This window comes from Tursiops truncatus, chromosome 9, assembly GCF_011762595.2.
Source record: "Tursiops truncatus isolate mTurTru1 chromosome 9, mTurTru1.mat.Y, whole genome shotgun sequence".
Lineage (NCBI taxonomy): Eukaryota > Metazoa > Chordata > Mammalia > Artiodactyla > Delphinidae > Tursiops > Tursiops truncatus.
In genome coordinates, this window is record NC_047042.1 from 45,541,036 (window position 1) to 45,564,739 (window position 23,704).

The 23,704-nt window shown below is 38.0% G+C and overlaps 1 protein-coding gene across 2 annotated transcripts in view; it reads right to left on the bottom strand.

Moving 5' to 3' along the window:
- Positions 1–23,443, bottom strand: part of SDHAF3 (succinate dehydrogenase complex assembly factor 3) — an 81,833-nt gene extending 58,390 nt beyond the window's left edge. Inside the window, exons 1-2 of one of the 2 annotated variants that reach the window (XM_019927746.3) lie at positions 23,214–23,348; positions 21,349–21,530 (exon numbers count right to left, since the gene is read on the bottom strand). In XM_019927746.3, the coding sequence (XP_019783305.1) occupies positions 21,349–21,530; positions 23,214–23,220 (189 nt within the window). In that variant the 5' untranslated portion in view covers positions 23,221–23,348. Of the gene's footprint in view, positions 1–21,348; positions 21,531–23,213 lie in introns of both variants that reach the window. The other variant, XM_019927754.3, reaches the window with a different exon arrangement.
- Positions 23,444–23,704: the final 261 nt, after the last annotated feature.

Sequence of the window (23,704 nt, forward strand, 5' to 3'; positions counted from 1 at the left end):
TAATGCATGGGACATGGGTTCGAGCCCTGGTCTGGGGGGATCCCACATGCCGCGGAGCAGCTGGGCCCGTGAGCCACAACTGTTGAGCCTGTGCGACTGGAGCCTCTGCTCCACAGCAAGAGAGGCCGCTGTAGTGAGAGGCCCATGCACCGCGATGAAGAGTGGTCCCTGCTTGCCGCAACTAGAGAGACCCCTCGCACAGAAACGAAGACGCAACACAGCAAAAATAAATAAATTAGTTAAAAAACTCCTACCCCCAACATCTTCTTTAAAGAAAAAAAATCTACAAACGATAAATGCTGGGGAGGGCATGGAGAAAAGGGAACCCTCTTGCACTGTTGGGGGGCATGTAAATTGATACAGCCACTATGGAGAACAGTATGGACGTTCATTAAAAAACTAAAACTAGAACTGTCATATGACCCAGCAATCCCACTACTGGGCATATACCCTGAGAAAACCATAATTCAAAAAGACACATGTACCCCAACATTCACTGCACCACTATTTCCAAGAGCCAGGACCTGGAAATAACCTAAATGTCCAGAAACAGATGACCGGATAAAGATGTGGTACATATATACAATGAAATATTACTCAACCATAAAAAGGATGAAATTGGGTCATTTGTAAAGATGTGGATGGACACAGAGTCTGTCATACAGAGTGAAGTAAGTCAGAAAGAGAAAAACAAATATTGTATATTAACACATATATGTTGAATCTAGAAAAATGGTACAGATGAACCTATATGCAGGGTAGGAATAGAGACACAGACGTAGAAAACGGACATGTGGACACAGCAGGGGAAGGGGAGGGTGGGACGAATTGGGAGATTAGGATTGACATATATACACGACCATGTGTAAAAGAGATAGCTAGTGGGAACCTGCTGTATAGCACAGGAAGCTCAGTTTGGTGCTCTGTGATGACCTAGATGGGTGGGATAGGGTGTGGGGTGGGAGGGAGGTCCAAGAGGGAGAAGATATATGTACATATATAGCTGATTCACTGCGTTGTACAGCAGAAACTTACACACATTGTAAAGCAACTATGCTCCAATAAAAAAAAAAGTTTTTAAAAAAAAAAGACCCCACACTTCCACTGCAGGGGGCACAGGCTAGATCCCTGGGTGGGGAACCAAGATCCCACATGCCACACGCCACGGCCAAAAAATATATATATATATAGATCAAAAAAAGCTACTATAAATGGAGATAAAAAGACAGTACCTGTTAAAATATTGTGGCTTAAATATTTATACAATTCCAATACAAAAAATATTGATTTGAAAATATCCTCCATCGAGCAGAATTTGCCTGGAGCTCCTCTGATATCTCAACATTTATAGAAAGTTTTCTCAATTAAAGAAGTCAACAATTCAAATGCATTAGCCATAAAATGTAACTTTGATAAAGCTTGTTGCAAGCAATTGTAAGAAAACAATTTAAATAACAAAACCATATTGCAAAACCTATATTCTTCAGAAAAAATGACACATTACAGACAACAACATCTAAAAAAAGTACTTTAATATATCCGAGTAATCATTCTATTTATCTTCTTTTTGTAATGGTCATATAATCATTATAAAGGCCATGTTTTTGGCCTTAAACAGATATATATAATTCTCACATTTTAAAAACTTATTTTTGAGAACAGTTTTCATAAAGAACTATTTTATAGCTGTATCAATATAATAAACCAAATTTATAAGTCAGTAAGTATACATTTCAGATGTGTATGTGTGTTTTATGATTTTATTTTAGTACTTCTAAACTTCCAAGTGTCCCAGTTTTAACAAATTATACAATCAAATTCAGACATAAGATAAAACTGCACATTGAAAAAGACCAGATCAACTATACTTCAATAAAAAATTTTAAAAAGCTTAATGAACGTCAATATGTAAAAATAGGAGGAATGGGGAAGATGGCAGAACAGTAGGATGTGGAGATCACCTTCCTCCCCACAGATACATTAGAAATACATCTACACGTGGAACTGCTCCTATAGAACACCTGCTCAATGCTGGCAGAAGACCTCAGACTTCCCAAAAGGCAAGAAACTCCCCAGGTACCTGGGTAGGGCAAAAGAAAAAAGAAAAAACAAAGACAAAAGAATAGGAAGAGGACCTGCACAAATGGAAGGGAGCTGTGAAGGAGGAAAGGTTTCCACACACTAGGAAGCCCCTTCGCGGGCAGAGACTGCGGGTGGCGGAGGGGTGGGAGAAGCTTTGGAGCCGCGGAGGAGAGCGCAGCAACAGGGGTGTGGAGGGCAAAGCGGAGAGATTACCGCACAGAGAATCGGTGCCGACCAGCACTAACCAGCCCAAGAGGCTTGTCTTCTCACCCGCCGGGGCTCGGGTTTCAGTTGGATCCCAGGGGGAGGACTGGGGTTGGCAGTGTGAACACAGCCCGAAAGGGTTAGTGCACCACGGCTAGCCGGGAGGGAGTCCGGGTAAAAGTCTAGAGCTGCCGAAGAGGCAAGAGACTCTTTCTTCCCTCTTTCTTTCCTGGTGCGCGAGGAGAGGGTAGATTAAGAGCGCTGCTTAAAGGAGCTCCAGACTGGCGCGAGCCGCGGCTAACAGCGCGGACCCAAGAGCTGGGCATGAGACGCTAAGTCTGCTGCTGCAGCCACCAAGAAGCCTGTGTGCGAGCACAGGTCACTCTCCACACCTCCCCTCCCGGGAGCCTGTGCAGCCCGCCACTGCCAGGGTCCCGGGATCCAGGGACAACTTCCCTGGGAGAACGCACAGCGCACATCAGGCTGGTGCAACGTCACGCCGGCCTCTGCCGCCGCAGGCTTGCCCTGCATCCATACCCCTACCTCCCCCAGCCTGAGTGAGCCAGAGCCCCGAAGCAGCGGCTCCTTTAACCCCATCCTGTCTGAGCGAAGAACAGACGCCCTCAGGCGACCTACACGTAGAGGCGGGGCCAAATCCAAAGCTGAACCCAGGGAGCTGTGCAAAGAAAGGGAAATCTCTCCCAGCAGCCTCAGAAGCAGCAGATTAAAGCTCCACAATCAACCTGATGTACCCTGCATCTGTGGAATACCTGAATAGACAACGAATCATCCCAAATTGAGGAGGTGGACTTTGAGAGCAAGATTTATTATTTTTCCCTCTTTTCCTCTTTTTGTGAGTGTGTATGTGTATGCTTCTCTGTGAGATTTTGTCTGTATAGCTTTGCTTTCACCATTTGTCCTTGGGTTCTGTCCGTCCGTTTTTTTTTTTTAATTAAAAAAAATTTTTTTCTTATTATTTTTTATTTTAATAACTTTATTTTTTAATCTTTATTTTATTTTATCCTCTTTCTTTCTTCCTTCCTTCTCCTTTCTTTTTTCCCTTTCTTTCTTTCTCTTTCTTTCTTTCCTTCTTTCTTTCTTCCTTCCTTCCTTCCTTTCCCTCCCAGCTCCATGTAATATCAAACGGCGAAAATCTCCCAGAGATCTCCATCTCAACGCCACCACCCAGCTTCACCCAACGACCAGCAAGCTACAGTACTAGACACCTTATGCCAAACAACTAGCAAGACAGGAACACAGCCCCATCCATTAGCAGAGGCTGCCTAAAATCATAATAAGTCCACAGACACCCCAAAACACACCACCAGACGTGGACCTGCCCACCAGAAAGACAAGATCCAACCTCATCCACCAGAACACAGGCACCAGTCCCCTCCACCAGGAAGCCTACACAACCCAGTGAACCAACCTTAGCCACTGGCAACAGACACCAAAAACGGGAACTACGAACCTGCAGCCTGCAAAAAGAGACCCCAAACACAGTAAGATAAGCAAAATGAGAAGACAGAAAAACACACAGCAGATGAAGGAGCAAGATAAAAACCCACCAGACCTAACAAATGAAGAGGAAATAGGCAGTCTACCTGAAAACGAAATCAGAATAATGATAGTAAAGATGATCCAAAATCTTGGAAATAGAGAAAATGCAAGAAACATTTAACAAGGACCTAGAAGAACTAAAGAGGAAACAAGCAAGGACGAACAATACAATAAATGAAATTAAAAATACTCTAGAAGGGATCAATAGCAGAATAACTGAGGCAGAAGAACGGATAAGTGACCTGGAAGATAAAATAGTGGAAATAACTACTGCAGAGCAGAATAAAGAAAAAAGAATGAAAAGAACTGAGGACGGTCTCAGAGACCTCTCGGACAACATTAAACGCACCAACATTCGAATTATAGGTCCCAGAAGAAGAAGAGAAAAAGAAAGGGACTGAGAAAATATTTGAAAAGATTATAGTTGAAAACTTCCCTAATACGGGAAAGGAAATAATTAATCAAGTGCAGGAAGCACAGAGAGGTCCCATACAGGATAAACCCAAGGAGAAACACGCCAAGACACATATTAATCAAACTATCAAAAATTAAATACAAAGAAAACATATTAAAAGAAGCAAAAAAACAACAAATAAGACACAAGGGAATTCCCATAAGGTTAACAGCTGATCTTTCAGCAGAAACTCTGGAGGCCAGAAGAGACAGGCAGGACATATTTAAAGTGATGAAGGAGAAAACCTACAACCAAGATTACTCTACCCAGCAAGGATCTCATTCAGATTTGACAGAGAAATTTAAATCTTTACAGACAAGCAAAAGCTGAGAGAGTTCAGCACCACCAAACCAAATTTACAACAAATGCTAAAGGAACTCCTCTAGGCAAGAAACACAAGAGAAGGAAAAGACCTACAATAACAAACCCAAAACAGTTAAGAAAATGGGAATAGGAACATACATATCGATAATTACCTTAATGTAAATGGATTATATACTCCCACCCAAAGACATAGACTGGCTGAATGGACACAAAAACAAGACCCAAAGACATAGACTGGCTGAGTGGACACAAAAACAAGACCCAATGGACACAAAAACAAGACCCATGCTGTCTACAAGAGACACACTTCAGACCTAGGGACACATACAGACTGAAAGTGAGGGGATGGAAAAAGATATTCCAAGCAAATGGAAATCAAAAGAAACCTGGAGCAGCAATTCTCCCATCAGACAAAATAGACTTTAAAATAAAGACTATTACAAGAGACAAAGAAGGACACTACATAATGATCAAGGGATCGATCCAAGAAGATATAACAATTGTAAATATTTATGCACGCAACATAGGAGCACCTCAATACAAAAGGCAAATACTAACAGCCATAAAAGGGGAAATCGACAGCAACACATTCATAGTAGGGGACTTTAACACCCCACTTTCACCCATGGACACATCATCTAAAATGAAAATAAATAAGGAAACACAAGCTTTAAATGATATATTAAACAAGATGGACTTAACTGATATTTATAGGACATTCCATCCAAAAACAACAGAATACACATTTTTCTCAAGTTCTCATGGAACATTATCCAGGATAGATCATATCTTGGGTCACAAATCAAGCCTTGGTAAATTTAAGAAAACTGAAATTGTATCAAGTATCTTTTCCGACCACAACGCTATGAGACTAGATATCAATTACAGGAAAAGATCTATAAAAAATACAAACACATGGAGGCTAAACATATATACTACTTAATAACGAAGTGATCACTGAAGAAATCAAGAGGAAATCAAAAAATACCTAGAAACAAATGACAATGGAGACATGACGACCCAAAACCTATGGGATGCAGCAAAAGCAGTTCTAAGAGGGAAGTTTATAGCAATACAATCCTACCTTAAGAAACAGGAAACATCTTGAATAAACAACCTAACCTTGCACCTAGAGCAATTAGAGAAAGAAGAACAAAAAAACCCCAAAGTTAGCAGAAGGAAACAAATCATAAAGATCATATCAGAAATAAATGAAAAAGAAATGAAGGAAACGATAGCAAAGATCAATAAAACTAAAAGCTGGTTCTTTGAGAAGATAAACAAAATTGATAAACCATTAGCCAGACACATCAAGAAAAAAAGGGAGAAGACTCAAATCAATAGACTTAGAGGGCTTCCCTGGTGGCGCAGTGGTTGAGGGTCCACCTGCCTTTGCAGGGGACACGGGTTCGTGCCCCGGTCCGGGAGGATCCCACATGCCACACAGCACCTGGGCCCGTGGGCCATGGCCGCTGGGCCTGCGCGTCCGGAGCCTGTGCTCCGCAACGGGAGAGGCCGCAGCAGTGAGAGGCCTGCGTGCCGCAGCAGTGAGAGGCCTGCGTACCGCAAAAAAAAAAAAAAAAAAGAATTAGAAACGAAAAAGGAGAAGTAACAACTGACTGCAGAAATACAAAAGATCATGAGAGAGTACTACAAGCAACTCTATGCCAATAAAATGGACAACCTGGAAGAAATGGAAAAATGCTTAGAAATGCACAACCTGCCAAAACTGAATCAAGAAGAAATAGAAAATATGAACAGACCAATCACAAACACTGAAATTGAAACTGTGATTAAAAATCTTTCAACAGGGCTTCCCTGGTGGCGTAGTGGTTGAGAGTCCGCCTGACAATGCAGGGGATATGGATTCATGCGCCGGTCCAGGAAGATCCCACATGCCGTGGAGCGGCTAGGCCCATAAGCCATGGATGCTGAGCCTGCATGTCCAGAGCCTGTTGCTCCATGACGGGAGAGGCCACAACAGTGAGAGGCCCGCATACAGCAAAACAAAAAAGAAACTACAATGAGATATCATCTCACACCGGACAGAATGGCCATCATCAAAAAATCTAGAAACAATAAATGCTGGAGAGGGTGTGGAGAAAAGGGAACACTTTTGCACTGCTGGTGGGAACGCGAATTGATACAGCCTCTATGGAGAACAGTATGGAGATTCCTTATAAAACTAAAAATAGAACTACCATATGACCCAGCAATCCCACTACTGGTCATATACCCTGAGAAAACCATAATTCAAAAAGAGTCACGTACCAAAATTTTCACTGCAGCTCTATTTACAACAGCCAGGACATGGAAGCAACCTAAGTGTCCATCATCGGATGAATGGATAAAGAATGGCCCATGTATATGTGAATGGATATATATATATATGAATGGATAAAGTGGCACATATATACAACGGAATATTACTCAGCCATAAAAAGAAACGAAATTGAGTTATTTGTAGTGAGGTGGATGGACCTAGAGTCTGTCATACGGAGTGAAGTAAGTCAGAAAGAGAAAGACAAATACCATATGCTAACACACATATATGGAACCCAAGAAAAAAAATGTCATGAAGAGCCTAGGGGTAAGACGCGAATAAAGACACAGACCTACTAGAGAATGGACTTGAGGATATGAGGAGGGGGAAGGGTAAGCTGTGACAAAGTGAGAGAGTGGCATGGATATATATACACTACCAAACGTAAAATAGATAGCTAATGGGAAGCAGCCGCATAGCACAGGGAGATCAGCTCGGTGCTTTGTGACCACCTAGAGGGGTGGGATATGGAGGGTGGGAGGGAGGGAGATGCAAGAGGGAAGAGATATGGGAACATATGTGTAACTGATTCACTTTGTTATAAAGCAGAAACTAATACACCATTGTAGAGCAATTATTCTCCAATAAAGATGTTAAAAAATATGTAAAAATAAAATAGCTTCTTGATACACATCATTTAAAAAAAAAAACAGAATGTTACTAACCAAAACAAAAATTGCCATGTTATTCCCCCCTTTTTTTTAACTAGATCATCTATCACCTAGTGTTCAAAAAACAAACAAACAAAATACCTTGGTCTATTTACATTTTCACAAAATTTCCATATGTTTATTTTGATGTTTTTCAGGTCACTGTTCTTCTAATTCATGCTTTCAGAAGTAATCTACCATAACTATGTAAAAGCTGCATACTCTTTAAAATTTTATGCAAAGTATACTGCTTTATAAGAACCACAAACATCAACTCAAACACAATAATGTATTTGGTAGCTATCTGCCTTGTAAGATTGTGAACTCCAGCAAATGAAGATTACATCTAGTGAATTTTTTTTTTTAACACTATCAATTATCATTGTTGAGGGCACTATGTGAAGCGTGGTAAATATTTAACAAACATATACAGAATGAATGAATCTTTTTTTTTTTTTTTTTGCCACACTGTACAGCATATTAGTTCCCCATCCAGGGATTGAACCCTAACCCCCTACATTGGGAGTGTGGAGTCTTAACCACTGGACCGCCAGGGAAGGCCCCAGAATGAATGAATTTCTTAAATTAATACAGGGAAGATTTCAGAGAAGACCTGACAGTGATAGAGAAAGGGAGGCAAAAAACAAAACAGTCAAGAGAGCATGAGGCGCATTCACACAAAAGAATGTACGTTGAATCGATTCCTTAATTTCCAATATAAAGTTGAATAAAAGTCCACATATTTGGTTTCACACATTTATCTATAAATAGTAAATAACTGAACTCAATCTCCGCTAAACTGGCTTACTAAGAAAAAAGACATTTACCAAAACAAGTATTTAAAACACTATTCAGAGGAGACCCATGAAACCTTCAAAAATGAATTTAAATTATATAAAAGAAATCAGGAAAAAAATTCTTTTTAAAATTTTAAAATTAGTGAAAACATTTACAATGTTCAAAATACCAATAACTATCTCTATCAGACAATACAAGTGTGAAAATTACTAGCAGAAATGTGAAAAGACACTATTTCAGATAAAACTGAAATACAAAGTTTTCTGAATTTCATTCAATAACGTGTTTCCAGATATCTTCTGCCATCATGTGGAAATTTTTGAAATTACACTTACACAAAAAATTCCTGTATCTGACTGGAGTATTCCAGTCAATACTAGAAGGAATGAATGAATCTGGTTGTAAACAGGTAAATATTCTTAGAAGAATTTAGTGAAAATGACCATGCACAGTTGCTCCTAGTTTCTCTCTTCTTCTGGAGAGAAGATGGTGTTCATTGTAGCTTAAGGAAACTGCATGACAGACACCCAACTTCTTTTTCTGTTTCCAAGATTCTTAGCAATTATGCCTGTCCTAGGACTCTCCCAGTTCATGATCTTAAATTTCCTAAATACTCTTTAATTATCTCTCTCCATTCTTAGGCACTTAAAACACTATATTAAATGGAAAAAGAAAAAAATATATATATATAAAAAAAACTGAACCAGGACATCCCTGGTGGTGCAGTGGTTAAGAATCCGCCTGCCAATTCAGGGGACACGGGTTAGAGCCCTGGTCCGGGAAGATCCCACATGCCGCAGAGCAGCTAAGCCCGTGCGCCACAACTAAGCCTGTGCTCTAGAGCCCACGAGCCACAACTACTGAGCCCGTGTGCCACAACTACTGAAGCCCACACGCCTAGAGCCTGTGCACTGCAACAAGAAAAGCCACCACAATGAGAAGCCCACGCACTGCAACGAAGAGTAGCCCCCACTTGCCGCAACTAGAGAAAGCCCGCGTGAAGCAACCAAGACCCAACGCAGCCAAAAATAAATTCATTAATTAATTTTTAAAAAAAACCTGAACCAGCTATTCATGCATTCATATGCCTACTGACTTGACAGCATATCTAGATAAAAACATGGATTAAAGTGCTTGGAATAAGCCTAGTACACTATGAAATATAACACTGAATTCTCATTTATTTATGAAATACAATTTAAGAATTGCCATAATCAGGCTAAAAGCCTTTGCTTAAACTATTAATCTTTATAAACTATAATTCACATATTTGGTTAACTTTTTATCCAACATGTTTGGTCTTCATCTGAAAAATCACACATTTTTCTTTTGGAGGAAAAAACCAAGATTTACTGAGCGTCTATCATAAGCAAAATACTGTCCTAGGAGCTTTAAGGTACACAAAGATACATAAAGCATAGTTTTCGTCCTCAAGGAATTTACCCTCTACTAGCACCAAAAAGGATGTACACAAATAATTATAATACACTGTAGAAAGCATGAAGAAAACAAAAATACAAAATAATGTTTTAGAAAATTAGAAGACAGAGTTTTGCTTTTTATTGGGAGAATTAATCAAGAAACAGTTGATAGCAAAGGATTGGAGCTGTTATGAAAGACATTTTAGGATTTGGCTATACAGAAAAAGACAGGAAAACATTTAGGGCAAATGAATAGTGAGGCCAAGACAACTTAAGGCCACATTCTCTGTTGAGTATGATTGGAACTTAGGAAACTTGAAAAAGAATATTGAGATGTAAGGTAGGAAAAACATATTCAAGTCAGATTTTGCATAGTTTTTAACTTGGGTTCAAGAGAGGTCAATCGGGAAAACAGTGATGGCTTTTTACGAGGGCAATAATATGATCAAAGTTGTGTTTTATAAGCTGACATTTAAAAGGGACTAAAGGCAAGCTTATTTATGAAATTACTACAAACATCCAGAGGCAAAGAGAATGGAGACAACAGGTCAGAGTTCTGATATGGTAAAAGGAATCAACCAGATTTGGAAACTAACTGGATATGGAAGATAGGAAAGAAGGAAGAATTAAGAATAATGAAATAACAAAATTTGTTTTCAGTACCTTCAAAACTCCTTCCTATCAAATCTCCTTCCTACCACACGCTACAGCTAAAATAGTTAACACTTATTGAGAACTTACCATGTACAAGGCAACTATTGTGCATATATTATCTTATTTCATCCTTAACCTTTGAAGTAAGTACTGTTGGTATTCCCATTTCACTGATGAGGAAACTGAGGCTTGGAGTGGTTAATCAAATTATCCATTCACACAGTAAGTAGCTGGATGTTAATCAATGTCATTGTTAATCATTAAAGTGTTAGCTGCCAATAATTTAAAATGGAATCTCTCATAGGGTAATTATATTTTAAAGAAACTCAAAGATAAAAAGATCTTCAAAATCCAACAGAACAGAGTCAGAATAAGGAACAGCAAGTGACAGGGTAGATATACTGGTTAGAGAACTGCCTAACAATCATAAATTGAATGGCTAAGGGAAAGAGAAGTTTCCTCCTGTAATCACACCACTCTGTTTGCCCTGCTGCCAGAAGACCAACATTCTCAACTACTACTCTTTAGAGTACAATGAGTCTTCTTCTATCTTATACAGACATGTACCACACTTATGAACTCCTTACAGATACTGACCATTAATCTCTGTATCCCCTGAAAAATAGTAGGCATTGAATGAATCAGTGAACAAATAAACTCAGTTGGGCTCCTCCTGTCTAGTCCTCCCAGCCTCACACAATTCAAGACCTACATTTGGAACAATTTCTCCATGTCCCACCTTGAACTTGTTGCTGAAACCTCTCCTCCTGATTCTTTGCTTTCTTTCCAGTTTTTGTCCTTAATAATGTCGTCTAGATTATCCCTGACACTCAACTTGTTAAGGCCATGAACAAACAAATGGCTGGCCTTATTTATATTAGAAGATGTGTCTCTACTAGATCCCAGGACATTTCCAAGGGTTCTCTAACCCACTGACTTCTTCCTCAGTTATCGAGGAAAGGCTTTACTTTCCATGGAATCAAACAGTACCCATGTTAAATCATGAGGGCTTCTCCTTTGACTGACTATCCAATAGGTTGTGCAGCTGGTCTAAGAGATGGGGCCAAGTTCCCAATGCTCTAGACTTTAATTTGTATATACTTTCCCAAAGAAACAGTATAACAAATAGTAGTAAGGCTCCCAGACAGCCCTGCAGAAAAAGTCTATTTAACCACAGTACAGTTAAAATATTACACAATGGCAATTACATTTTTATTTTTTCATCATAAGTATACCACATTTATGCTATACTGTGGATTAACAGCTGTTTATGGTTAATACTGGTTAACAAGATTTCAGTATCCAAACTAAAAGAAGGATGAGTTATCTATCATCCAAGTATCAAGCAGAGGAGTAAACTGCTGGGTATCACCCAACTACAGTTAAGTAGAAAGCTAACAAACATAATTAAAAGCAACATATACATCTACCTCTGTAAGTACAGGCTAAGATAAAGCAAAATTTTTAAAGACAAAAATCATTAAGATTTGAGATTCCAGTTATGCTTTTAAGAAAAGATAAAACTACTAAATAGCTTTTTAAACTTTTATAACTTCACACTAGCTCTATTACTATTTAAGAAAATATACTTTAAAAATATACTACAGTTCAATCTTAACATATGAACTTCTTGCCACCCCTTAATTAAAGGTGCAGAGCATATTTTGATAGCAAAATGCTATCTAAAATATGCTTTAGTTGAAAAGAATAGAACTAAAATAATCTGGTATGTCTTACCTTATCAAAAGTGCCAAATCTGAATTTGTTCTTCACAAACAGAAATTAAATTTTTTTCTTTTTAGACACATGCATCGACATTTGTAGACAAACCCTATTTAAAACAAATTTCATGTATGCAAATGCAGGTTTACACAAAGAAGGAAATTATGGGCTGATTATTCATTTTACAAAAGGATTAACAAAAGAATTTCTTTAAATAGTTAATCTGCCAGTATACTTAAAATAGTTAAAATTTTTAAAAATCAACTTATAAACAACTTTTCAGAAATGCACTCATAGCATAAAAGTAGTTACAAAAGTATCAAGCTTCCAAAACGTTATTATTACAATCTTTGTCCCAATCGCTTGACTAACCTAGCAGGTGACACAAAAAGATTAAATACAATAGCTGAAAATGGCACAGAAAAGCAAATTTTATATAGTTCTTAACTATATACATGTATGTCTACCATAATCATTAATACTGGTTTCTTGTTAACTGTTTCTTTACTGCGTGCAGTAAAACTGCACGCAGAGGCTAGCAAACAATGAATCAATACGGCTGAAGGTGACCTAAGAAACCACAGAGCAAAGGGTCTTCTCTGCCTTCATTGTGCAGGCAAGCCAGAGGTACAAAAGAAGAAAAATCCAAGAGATCCCATCAGCGTTGCAGCTTGTTTTTGATTTTTCCTTTGCAGTTTTCTAAGAAGTGCTCTGAGATACAGAAGACAATCTCTGGGAAAAGGAAATCCAAATCTGATGATCCAGAAATGGAGCATTGTGGAAGAACTAAGAGAAGCAGGAAGGACCTAATGCTCCCGAGTAGCCACTACTTGGAGTGTTCTGTTCAGAGTTCCACCCTGAGATCAAATCCACAAACCCTGGCACCTCCACTGAAGACCAAACAGACGTGGAGTAATCCGAGAGCAAAAAAAGCAGCCTTACAATAATAAGGTAGTGAGGCTGAAGGAGAAATAGGAAAAAGGTTTAGCCAACTCAGGAAAATCTGATGGTGCAAAGGAGACAGATGTTGCCTAAAAAACGGAAGATGAAGAGGATGACAGGAGGAAGAAGGGGGTTGAGAAAGAGGAGGATAGAGAAATAAACTTGAGTATCTAACTCCACATGAATTCCAGAGTAGGGAAAAATACAACAAACTTCTTTGAGATGGCTCTGCCCTCATTAGATTTAATTACAAAATTCGAATATAATCATATTGCAGTTTCTAGAAGTATACTAGAAATTTTAAGTAATTTACATGAAGTAGCCAAGGTCGTTATTAGTACCCTGAAACTGTATCAAAGTTGTATATATTTCCAAGTATTTTAAAATAAGACTTTTTCTCACTCTGTGCATCTTGCTTAGCCTAGTAAAGGCATTTAAATATGTTCATGGTGTTTTTTAAGTGGTGTTAACTATGGTTATTGGCTAGAAATCCTGCATTATCAACTGTACATACTTATACCTTATAGAATGAATAAGTAGGCAGCCAGGCTGGGAAGTGTGAGGCAGTGAACAAGCTACCTTTTGGAGGGGTTAGAGCTTTGGGTCTGTGCTGTGAGGCTAGACCCATTGATGCTGCATGCTGATGTTATTATAGTTGTTTGTTTGTTTATAAATTTATTTATTTATTTTGGCTGCATTGGGTCTTCGTTGCTGCATGTGGGCTTTCTTTTTAGTTGCAGCGATCCGGGGCTACTCTTCGTTGCGGTGTTCTGGCCTCTCATTAAGGTGGCTTCTCTTGTTGTGGCGCATGGGCTCTAGGTGCGTGGGCTTCAGCAGGTGTGGCACATGGGCTCAGCAGTTGTGGCTCACGGGCTCTAGAGCACAGACTCAGTAGTTGTGGCACACGGGCTTAGCTGCTCCGTGGCATGTGGGATCTTCCCCAGACCAGGGCTCGAACCCACGTCCCCTGCATTGGCACCACTGCACCACCGGGGAAGCCCTATAGTTGTTTTTATATATACGTATTTGCCATGCCATCAGCTGCCATTCTTAGTGTGGAAAGGGGAAAGTTCCTATGAGACGTGTGTGATTTTTTTTTTTATTCAATGGGATAGTTTTAAACAAACTAGACAACTTCATCTGCAGCAAAGTGAAGAGTCCTGCAGCAAAGTCCAGAAAGCTTTGCTACTTAAACATACAATATACAACATTCTGTTATTTTTTTATGTTTATAATGATGAAATGTTTTTTGAAAAAAAATAGGCCATGTTTAAAATCTATTCAAATAAAGCATAAATATTTAGTGTTTGAAAGCTTAGAAGTCAAAATTCAATTTATTTTAGAAATGCTCCAAGTTTACTAATTTAGAATTAGGGAAGACCAAAAACTTCTAAATAAGATAAATATGATCCTCCCTTGGGAACTGAGCTAAAAAAAAAATCACACAATGGGAAACATCTGAATTCTCTCAGGCCCAGAAGACCAATTAGGTAGCTTAATCTATCAACACACTGATAATAATAATAATGCTTTGGCAGGAAAAAATGTGCTTAAAATAAAAATAAAGTATCAAGAGGGGGCAAACTTCCTAACGTGTGTTCAGCACTGTCCAGGAAAAAAGGGCAGTGAAGCATGAGGACCCACAATGTTTTCTACTACAAGGCCTGATGAAAAATCTCTCATGCCTACCCAGTTCCCATTATTTTAATTCCATGTTTACCAGGCAACCTTCTAAACATTAATTCAGTTTCCTAGAAAGCTTAATAGAGGTCCACAATCCCTTACTTGCAATTCTGATGTCAAAGAAGTTTCAAAAAACAAAAGCTGTTTCAGAACTCATCTGGTAGCAAATCCGGACCTAAATGGATTATGTGAAGCATTTATTTACTCTGCTTAATATGAACAGTCAAATGCTTTACTGCAGAAATATTAATGTACTTGATTACAGGGTACCACTCCAGATCCCACAGGGGTGTGTCTTAAAATTCAATCATACTCCTTCTTACCTTTCTAAAATCTAAAAAATTCTAAATTCTGAGACACCTCTGAAAGAAGTGTCCCTGGATCTAACTATGAATATTCTGACTCCTGGAAAAGGAAAGCCCTCTTCATCGGCCCCCACTCCCCAACCCATAGAAATCAGCATTCTAGCTTATACTTCAGTATTACATAAATTTAGTGTGAATCTGAAGTCAATATTCAATCATCTCTGAGTATGCTGATAAAGTCCAATTCCAAATGTACAAGATCAATTACCAGAACTTACAATGACAATCTTGGGTGGCACAAACCTACCTAGAATCTCCTTCCTAAGCCTACTGGTTTCCAAGCCACCTTTCATCCTCTCTGTCTCACTCGCCAGAAGACAAACCAACAGTTCACCAATTTCCTCTGCCAGTCCTAATACACTGTCAGCCTTCATGCAACCTTCTACAATACTCAGAAAAAGGTAAAAAATTAAAATAGATTTCTAACAGTTATTAAGTAGCAACTTAATTTTCATTAAATGAAGTTATTGGAGAATTATGACTATTTAAGTATGATCTCTAAGAAATGAACATGAGAAGATTCTTCACGTTGCTTAAAAAGACTTAAAACTATACCAGATAGATGGTCCTGATGACTCTTTTCTGATCTCAGTTTAGAGCCCTAAAGATTCTAAATTCTAAATATGTCTTCTAGTGGTTAAGGAAAAAACAGTAACTAGATAAAAGTTTAATTTTTAATCCACACGTTTATTCTTTCCCAGCAATGCTTTGTAGTTTTCAGTGTACAGGTCTGAACATCCTTTGTCTGAATTTTCCCTAAGCATTTCATATTTTTTGATGGTAAGTGATATTTAAAAAGTTTAATTTCCAAGTTTTCACTGCTAGTATATAAAAGTACAGTTAATTTTTATATACTGACCATGTATCATACAACCTTGCTAAACTGACTTATTAAATTCCAGAAGTTTTTTAGTAGATCACATCAAATTGTCTACATAATCATATCTCCTGTGAATAAAGGCAGTTTTCTTTCTTTCTTTTCAATCTGGGTGCCTTGTATTTCTTCTCTTATTTCCGTGGCCATTTACAATACTGAGTAAAAAAGTCTACACATTTACATTGTTTTAATTTTACAAAACTCAGCAAGAAATAATTAAGGTATATAGCTGACATTATTTATGAAACATGAAGAAGTCTAAGTTTAACCTACAAAATTTAAAGAGCAAAATTAGGAACTATATTTATAAGGTGCTAGTTGACTCAATGTATGTGTTTTCCTGTGCTTTGTGACACAAGATTGGTAACAAAAATGCTGAGCATATCCAACTGCATCGTTTAAAATCACATTTATTGGCTTTCTTATAATCACTAAAGTAGCACATGATCTGGAATTCTGAGGTACAAGAAAGAAAATTATAATCATCCTTAATCCCAGCACCCAAAGATAAACACTGTTTATTCTTAATTGTATCATGAGCAGTTTTCTATACCATTAATTCTTCTGAAACACCATTACTAAGAGCTGCATACTAACCCATCCATCATATGGCTATGTTATAATTTCATTCTTCTGCCATCACTGGACATCTATACTGATTTAAATTTTTCACTATTACCATATACATTCAACACAGAAGTTAAATTCATATATAAATCAGAGAATGACCTCTTATTAGAGTCTCTTTTGCCCATTCCTGTATTAAAGCTGTTAAGTGTTTTCCCAGTCCAAGCTAAGTTCTTTTTATACTAATGCTATCAAGCATCTATCACATTAATCCCAAATACATTCCATTTGCCTTTTATTTTAACTAATTTTTAATTCAGGAATTATTAACTTTATGTTAATGGTAAGTATTACAAAGAGAAATAAAATGTACTGTATTTTTATTGTCCGTGGTATTACTATGGTAACACACAACCCTAAAACTAAAAGAAGATTAAAGAGAGAAATCAGTGGTGCCAATGAAAAGTGTAAAGTGGGTTAAGCCGTTTGATATAGTTTTAACTCATCTCCTAATATAATCATATCTTAGAGGTAAAAGAGAACTTTTTGGTCCATCTGTAATTTCAAGGGTAAAATATTACTTCCCCTACTAAGACAACTGAAGCCAAAAATCACACAGGAAATATATGTGCCTGACTAGCACAACAGTTTAACAGTTACATTACAGCAACTTCTATTCTCATGTCATTAACGAAAAAAATCTTTGAGAAAGAAATGTGTCGCAATTAGCACCTTGGGATAATAAACATACAAATAAATCATCACCTAAACATTTCCTAATTATGCTAGAGGTGTATTAGGTAGAAACATGATTTAAAAAAAATCTTCCCTGTCCCTTAGGAAAAATACCAAAAATGGAAAACAAACCAAATATACAAATAAACTGTAATAAGCAAACAAGCAAAATTCAAAGAAAAAATATATAATCATTTTACATTAAACAAAAATTGAATAGTCTTTTGGAAACATTAATTTCCAAAATCTTAACTGATTTTCATGAGGCGAGAGCACAAGATTTTCATCGTACCTAGTTGTGTGGCACCAAACAAGTCATTTTACTTCCACAGGCCTTAGTTTCTTCATCTTTAAAATGAAAACACTGAGAATCCCCAGTTTGAGATGGCAGATTGGAGAAATCACAGAAGCTTATTTCTTATTTCTTCTCCCTTCCAAAACTCCAATGAACTAATAAAAAAACTTTTAAAGGAGCGATCCATAATGACTAAGAAAGGAGCCATTAGAAGCCAAGAGATTTCAGTAAGGTTCTCAAAATGGAAAGCAGGTGGAGAAGTTTAACTAATAAAACAGCCTCAGTAGAAGCAGCCACAGCTTAGAAAACAAAACAGAGAATAACAGCTGAAGATAAAGCCAAACTGCCAGAACCAACGGAACACAAACACCAGGGAGGTAAAGAAAATGAGGAGCAAGAAGCAAATCCAAGGGAGATTTACTGAAACTCTGTGATCCTAAAAGTAATTTTCTAATCAACAAGCCTACCTATATACAGAGTTCTCAGTTTCTTATTGCTTTACTTGTAAATTTGGACAGATAACAAAATTCACAAGATACCTGAAACCTGAAAGACACCAAAATAAAATGAAAAATGTCCCCAGAACAGATAAATTAAGGAATAGAAAAGAATATATTGCTCTTTATTATAAGCCCTCCCACACTAATTTTTTTAACCACATACATACATTACTTTGGTTTTTCAAAAAAGCTGAAGAGCATTAACCTAAAAAACAAGTTTACTGAAGCAATGTGAAGCCCCTTTCAATCAATTCTAATACTCCCTATGTAAAATTTCAAACATCTGTTCTTATTAAGCAACCGTAAAATAATTTATCTCATAAAATAATAGGTAAACCAGTAAAATCAATATTATTAAACCAGTAAAATCATATTATGCATATATATAACTGCATATATATATAATGCATATATATATATATATATATAATCCTTTTATTAAATTCTACGGAAAAACTTACTTCAAATTCTTAAGTCTGTGTGGTATATAGACATACACACAGCCCTACACACACACAGATCTGTTTTAGAACCATAACTAATAGCATATTAATACTATCATTCTATTACCATTATTTTAAATCTATAAATTCCAATAACTTTAAAATCACTTAAATAAAAGGACGTACCTCTGTGTTCCAGTAATATAGTATAAAGTCAATAATATTTGCAATGTTGATCAAACTATGATTTTTAAAAACATCTTAAGTTACTTTATAACATAAGCACTGTTATAACACAACTGACACCAATAAAAGTTAAGTATTTCTAAACAAAAAATATCGTAAAAGCTTCCAAATACTTCAGAAATGAAAAAAAGAAAAAAAAGAAACATTTTATGTTCCAAGGATATACTGTTTCAAATCCTCACCTTCACCCCTTTTTCAACCATTAGTTAAGGACCACAGTACGGCTAAAATTTTTTAAATGGTAAAGCTTAATGTGGAAAACACACATGTGTAACATATCAATAAACCATCACCACCCAATAAACCGTCACAAAAACACCACACTGAGTAACATGCGGAATAAACAGTACAACTAAGAGGTTCCCAGATGACTCCCTCATACTTGGTAGATGATCCCCCACACACACAATCCATCTACTGAACAGAGAGGTAATTCATTCCTTTTCTCCCACAAACTAAAATACAAAGTTCAAATCAGGATGTTCAAAACCAACAAAATGAGGTCCTCAAATTAGGTAAGAGAGACGTACAATTATAAAAACTGCAAAATATCCATCCAACCCTAATTATATTAAGTTAAGGAAACTCTAAATATAGATGACATGCAATGTAATCATACATTTTTTTAATCTGATGATCCACTTCCAACTCGTAAGATATCCCACATGAGTTACAAATGCACAGTTACATGAAATTTGAAGCATTTCCTCCTCTCTAAAATGAATACAACAAAATAAAACAAAAAAGCAAATATTATGATAAAGACTATCATACAAATCTAAAGTATGTTCCTTTGCAGAAGTAGCTTAGGAACAACTGAGTACAGAAAAAGAAAAGAACAGAACAGTTCCAGCACTACACTACTACTACCTTCATTCTCTTTAACTCCTAAATGTTAGTGGTCTATCTTTGACCACTATCTATCTAGCTTCCCCCGTTATACCCAGCCTGGGCACTTTAATTCACACCTTTGGACCATCAATTACAATTAATGAATTCCAAATCTCTATCTCCAGCCACAATCTGTCTCCTGAGTATCAGGGTAAATATATCTCAAAACATCTCCACTTGACTGTCCCACCAGAATTTTTAACACAAAAATGTACCATACTGAACTCATCCTCCACCTCCTCCTCCTATATACTTATTCTGGTTATTGGTATCGTATTCCAAAACTTGAGAGTTATCCATTCTATGGCCTCCCCTCTAATTAATCCTGTATCAGTCACCAAGTCAAATCCCATTCTACCTTAAAAAGGGTAACGCAAAAGCCCATACTCTCCATCCTCAACATCTCCGTCTCGGTTCAGGCACATACATATTTGGGATTACTACATCTCTCCTAACAGTTCTCCCTACCTTCAATCTGTCTCATTCTTCAATCATTCCTTTCTATTGCTGTTAAAGTGATCTTTCTAGAATATAATTTGAATCATTTTCACCACTGCTTAAAATCTTTCAATGATTCAAAATAAAGACCTAAAATCCTTAACAGAATATCCTGTCTCTTGTCACCTCTTTAGCTTTATCTCTTCCTTATCTCCCATGTAATACACTAAATTCTAAACACATCACTGCATATCCTGGGAAAAGTCATACTGTTTCTTACCTCAATAACTCTGCATAGGTTATTCCCTCTTTCTAGAGTCTTTTTCTTGACAAGGTAACTCTGACCTGCTCAAACCTCAGCTCAGACATTACATGTGGCCTCAGTTTCCTCCACTCCCTCCTTGCCCCTATAGCACTTCAGAGACACCTTTTCATACTATAATCATCTATTATACTCTAAACTTACACACCATAAAAGTAAAACACATATATTATTCATTATGTGTCCTACAATGCCTAGCACTTTGCCTGGCAATAAGTGATCAATAACTATTTAAAGAATGTTTAAGCATTTTGCTTTTTCCAGAAACTTCCACCATAAACCTCCCCCAAGAGACACAGACCAAAGCAGCTACTTAAGGAAAACAATGGAAACCAGGCAAGAAAGCAACAGACATAAATAAATGGGGCAAAAAAAATGAAAAATTAAACACACGGAGTCTTTTCAAAGTGGCTCCTAAGGAGCTGTGTTTCGTCTCACATTCTAACACGAAGGTCTTCTACTTGCTATTTAATTTTCAACGTTTATTCTAATTTCCCAGAAAATAGTGGTAAGAAGTTCTTCTCTCCACAACTGGGTCGGCGCAGAAAGAAAAATGGAAAGCATTACCTAAAACAGCTATTCTTCAAAACTGAGCATAGTCAGAACTTTAAAAGTGTCATAATAAGTAAGACCCCCTGATCTATCCTGCCCCAATTGCACTTTTAACATTTGTCCCCTAAAAGGCTCGGGAATAAGATTACAAGGGGTATTTTACTAACCAGTTATCAAACATCTCTCCCTGAACTTAACATTTTTTCTCTATGGTAAGGAATTATACAAATTCACTATTTACTCTGTAAATATGCATTTACATTTTTATCCTTAAGATAAAATGAAATACTTTCCTCTTACCTTCCCCCAAAGGTCCTTGAACAGAAATTTCCCCCGATGAATTTGCTCTAATATTTGCCAGTCTTCTGTGATCAGAAGGGAATAGATGAAAGGGAATAGGGAACTCTCCTCCCAATACCGAGTCCTCTCATATTCCTGACCCTTCCTTTCTCTTCTCCAGTGGTATCCATACCCAACTTTGCCTTTTAAAGTAAAGCAAATTCAAGTTCATAAGCAATTTTAGAAGTGTGTGAAAGAATCCTAGAGACCAAATGCCACATAGCACTAGGAGAGTTTTTTGGTTTTTTGTGGGTTTGTTTTTTTTTAAGCTGAACGCCTGACACCAAGTCTCCTCAGTTGATCAACACATTTTTTTTTTAAACCAGTTTTTTAAAAATGTCTCTTTCCTGTAGCCTATTACCAATTTATTCTGGGTTCCTACTCTTTCCCTAAAAAGCTTCCCAGTTCTTAGGACCTCCCAAAGTGCTTCCCAACATAGAGGTAGACTTCTTCCTGTCCTGCCACAAACTGACTTGGCTTAAAAGATGTCACTTACATTTACATACACTAATTTAGAGGTGCATATTGTAAATACTGTTATGATTTTACAGATAAGAAAATAAGACTAGGAAAGGTGACCTGACATTTAATAAATGCCGGTACCTGAGTTTGAATCCAGTTCTTCTGGCTTCAAGACCAAGTTACCATATTAAAAGAGAGCAGTCTGCAGCAGTCTGCATTTTAAGATTCAACCTCCCTGGCTCTAGGCAGCCTCACTACATCTAATACACATAATTTTTAGGCAAGTTCTAAATTTCACCGTTGTCCTAAATGTCCCTCTTGCAAGCGTACATGAGTCTACAATAAAAAATTCTGCAATTCAGTGAAAGAGTTCGGTGTTCACCCTAATGTTCACCCTGTGTTCACCCTTTATGATTTTTTTAAAAAAACAGACTTCAATAATCTCTATAGCCATCAACTTTTTAGGCTGAAGAATTGCTTACCTCAGTTCTTAAACCAACACTGCTTCATGCTTTCAAATACCTGTCGCTCTAATTGCCAATTTCATTCATTTCTTTATATTTGCAAATAACGAGGGGCAGTGCTGCATGGCTCCCAACCCCACGAAACACTCTAAATGAAACACGCTGAATATCATTTGACTTCACTCAAAAAAGGGAGGGAAAAATCAAAGGGTTAATCCCTAATGCATGTGTCTCATTAAGATTTAGTGCAATGATGCAGAGCAATTCAACAGAATAACGTGACTTGAGACTACGAAGAAACCAACTTTCACCTGACTTACCTCTGACCAGCATTTTTGCCCACCGCTTGTAATTACCCCCAGTCTTATCCGATTTCTGTTATCAGTCAACTGAGAATATTATTAAGACCCAACAAAGAGCACTGGGATTTTAAAAATAGTAATTATAGAAACAAGCCTCTAAAACTCTGAAAACTAGTAACGAGAAAACCATTAATTTATCAATAGGCGCTTGCTACGTGCAAGGCACTGGAGGAGACAAAAAAGCTGCCAAACGGTAAGCTCTTTAAGCACCTGACGGTGACTTATTCAATTTTGTAACCTCCATCCTCACCCCTCCAGCGCCTGGCAAAACTTGAACTGAACTGGACACGCTGTTGTAACGGGATGTGCTCCAGCGAGGAATCTGTGGGATAAACAGACCAGCCTGGGACGTAACTTTGGGAAGTATTGTTTGAACGGCTTTGCGCTGTTTAATTCAAACGGAACAGGCTGCCGCTGTGTTCGAGCTCGTGAGGCCCGGGGAAACCAGCCGGGTCAGGCGGCCTCTCCCAGAGACAAACCGGGACACCGCTGAGGGACCTCAAAGATCTGGGGCGAAGAAAAGGGGGCAGTTACTTGCCTCCCATTCCTGCAAGAATCGCTCGGCCTCGTCAGAACCAACCGTCTTATGTCTCCTAAATTCGTCCTTCACGTACTGGTCACCAAGGGCTTTGAGGTCTGGGGGCAGAACCCGGTGCAGCAGCAAAATGCGCCGATACAAGGCCCGGACACGCGAGACCTGCCGAACAGGCATAACTCCGAGCGTGGACCACAGGCCGCGCCTGCCTCTCCTTACATGCTGAGTATAAGTAACCCAAATACAAGCGGAAGAGGGCGTGCGACTTGCATCCGGTTGGGTCCGGCGTAATATCAGGACCTTCCGGAAACGCGAGGGGCAGCGGCGGGCAGAAATGGGCCGGTCCTTCTCTGAAAGGGGCGTAGCTTTCGTGGAGCGCCAGCGCAGCGACTACTAAGGGCCTGCGTCTGGGGCGGAGCGGTCGTCCACCAGGAGTCTGGCCTGGGTGCTTGTTAACCACTCCGTTACACCCCATCATCTTTTCCATTCATCTT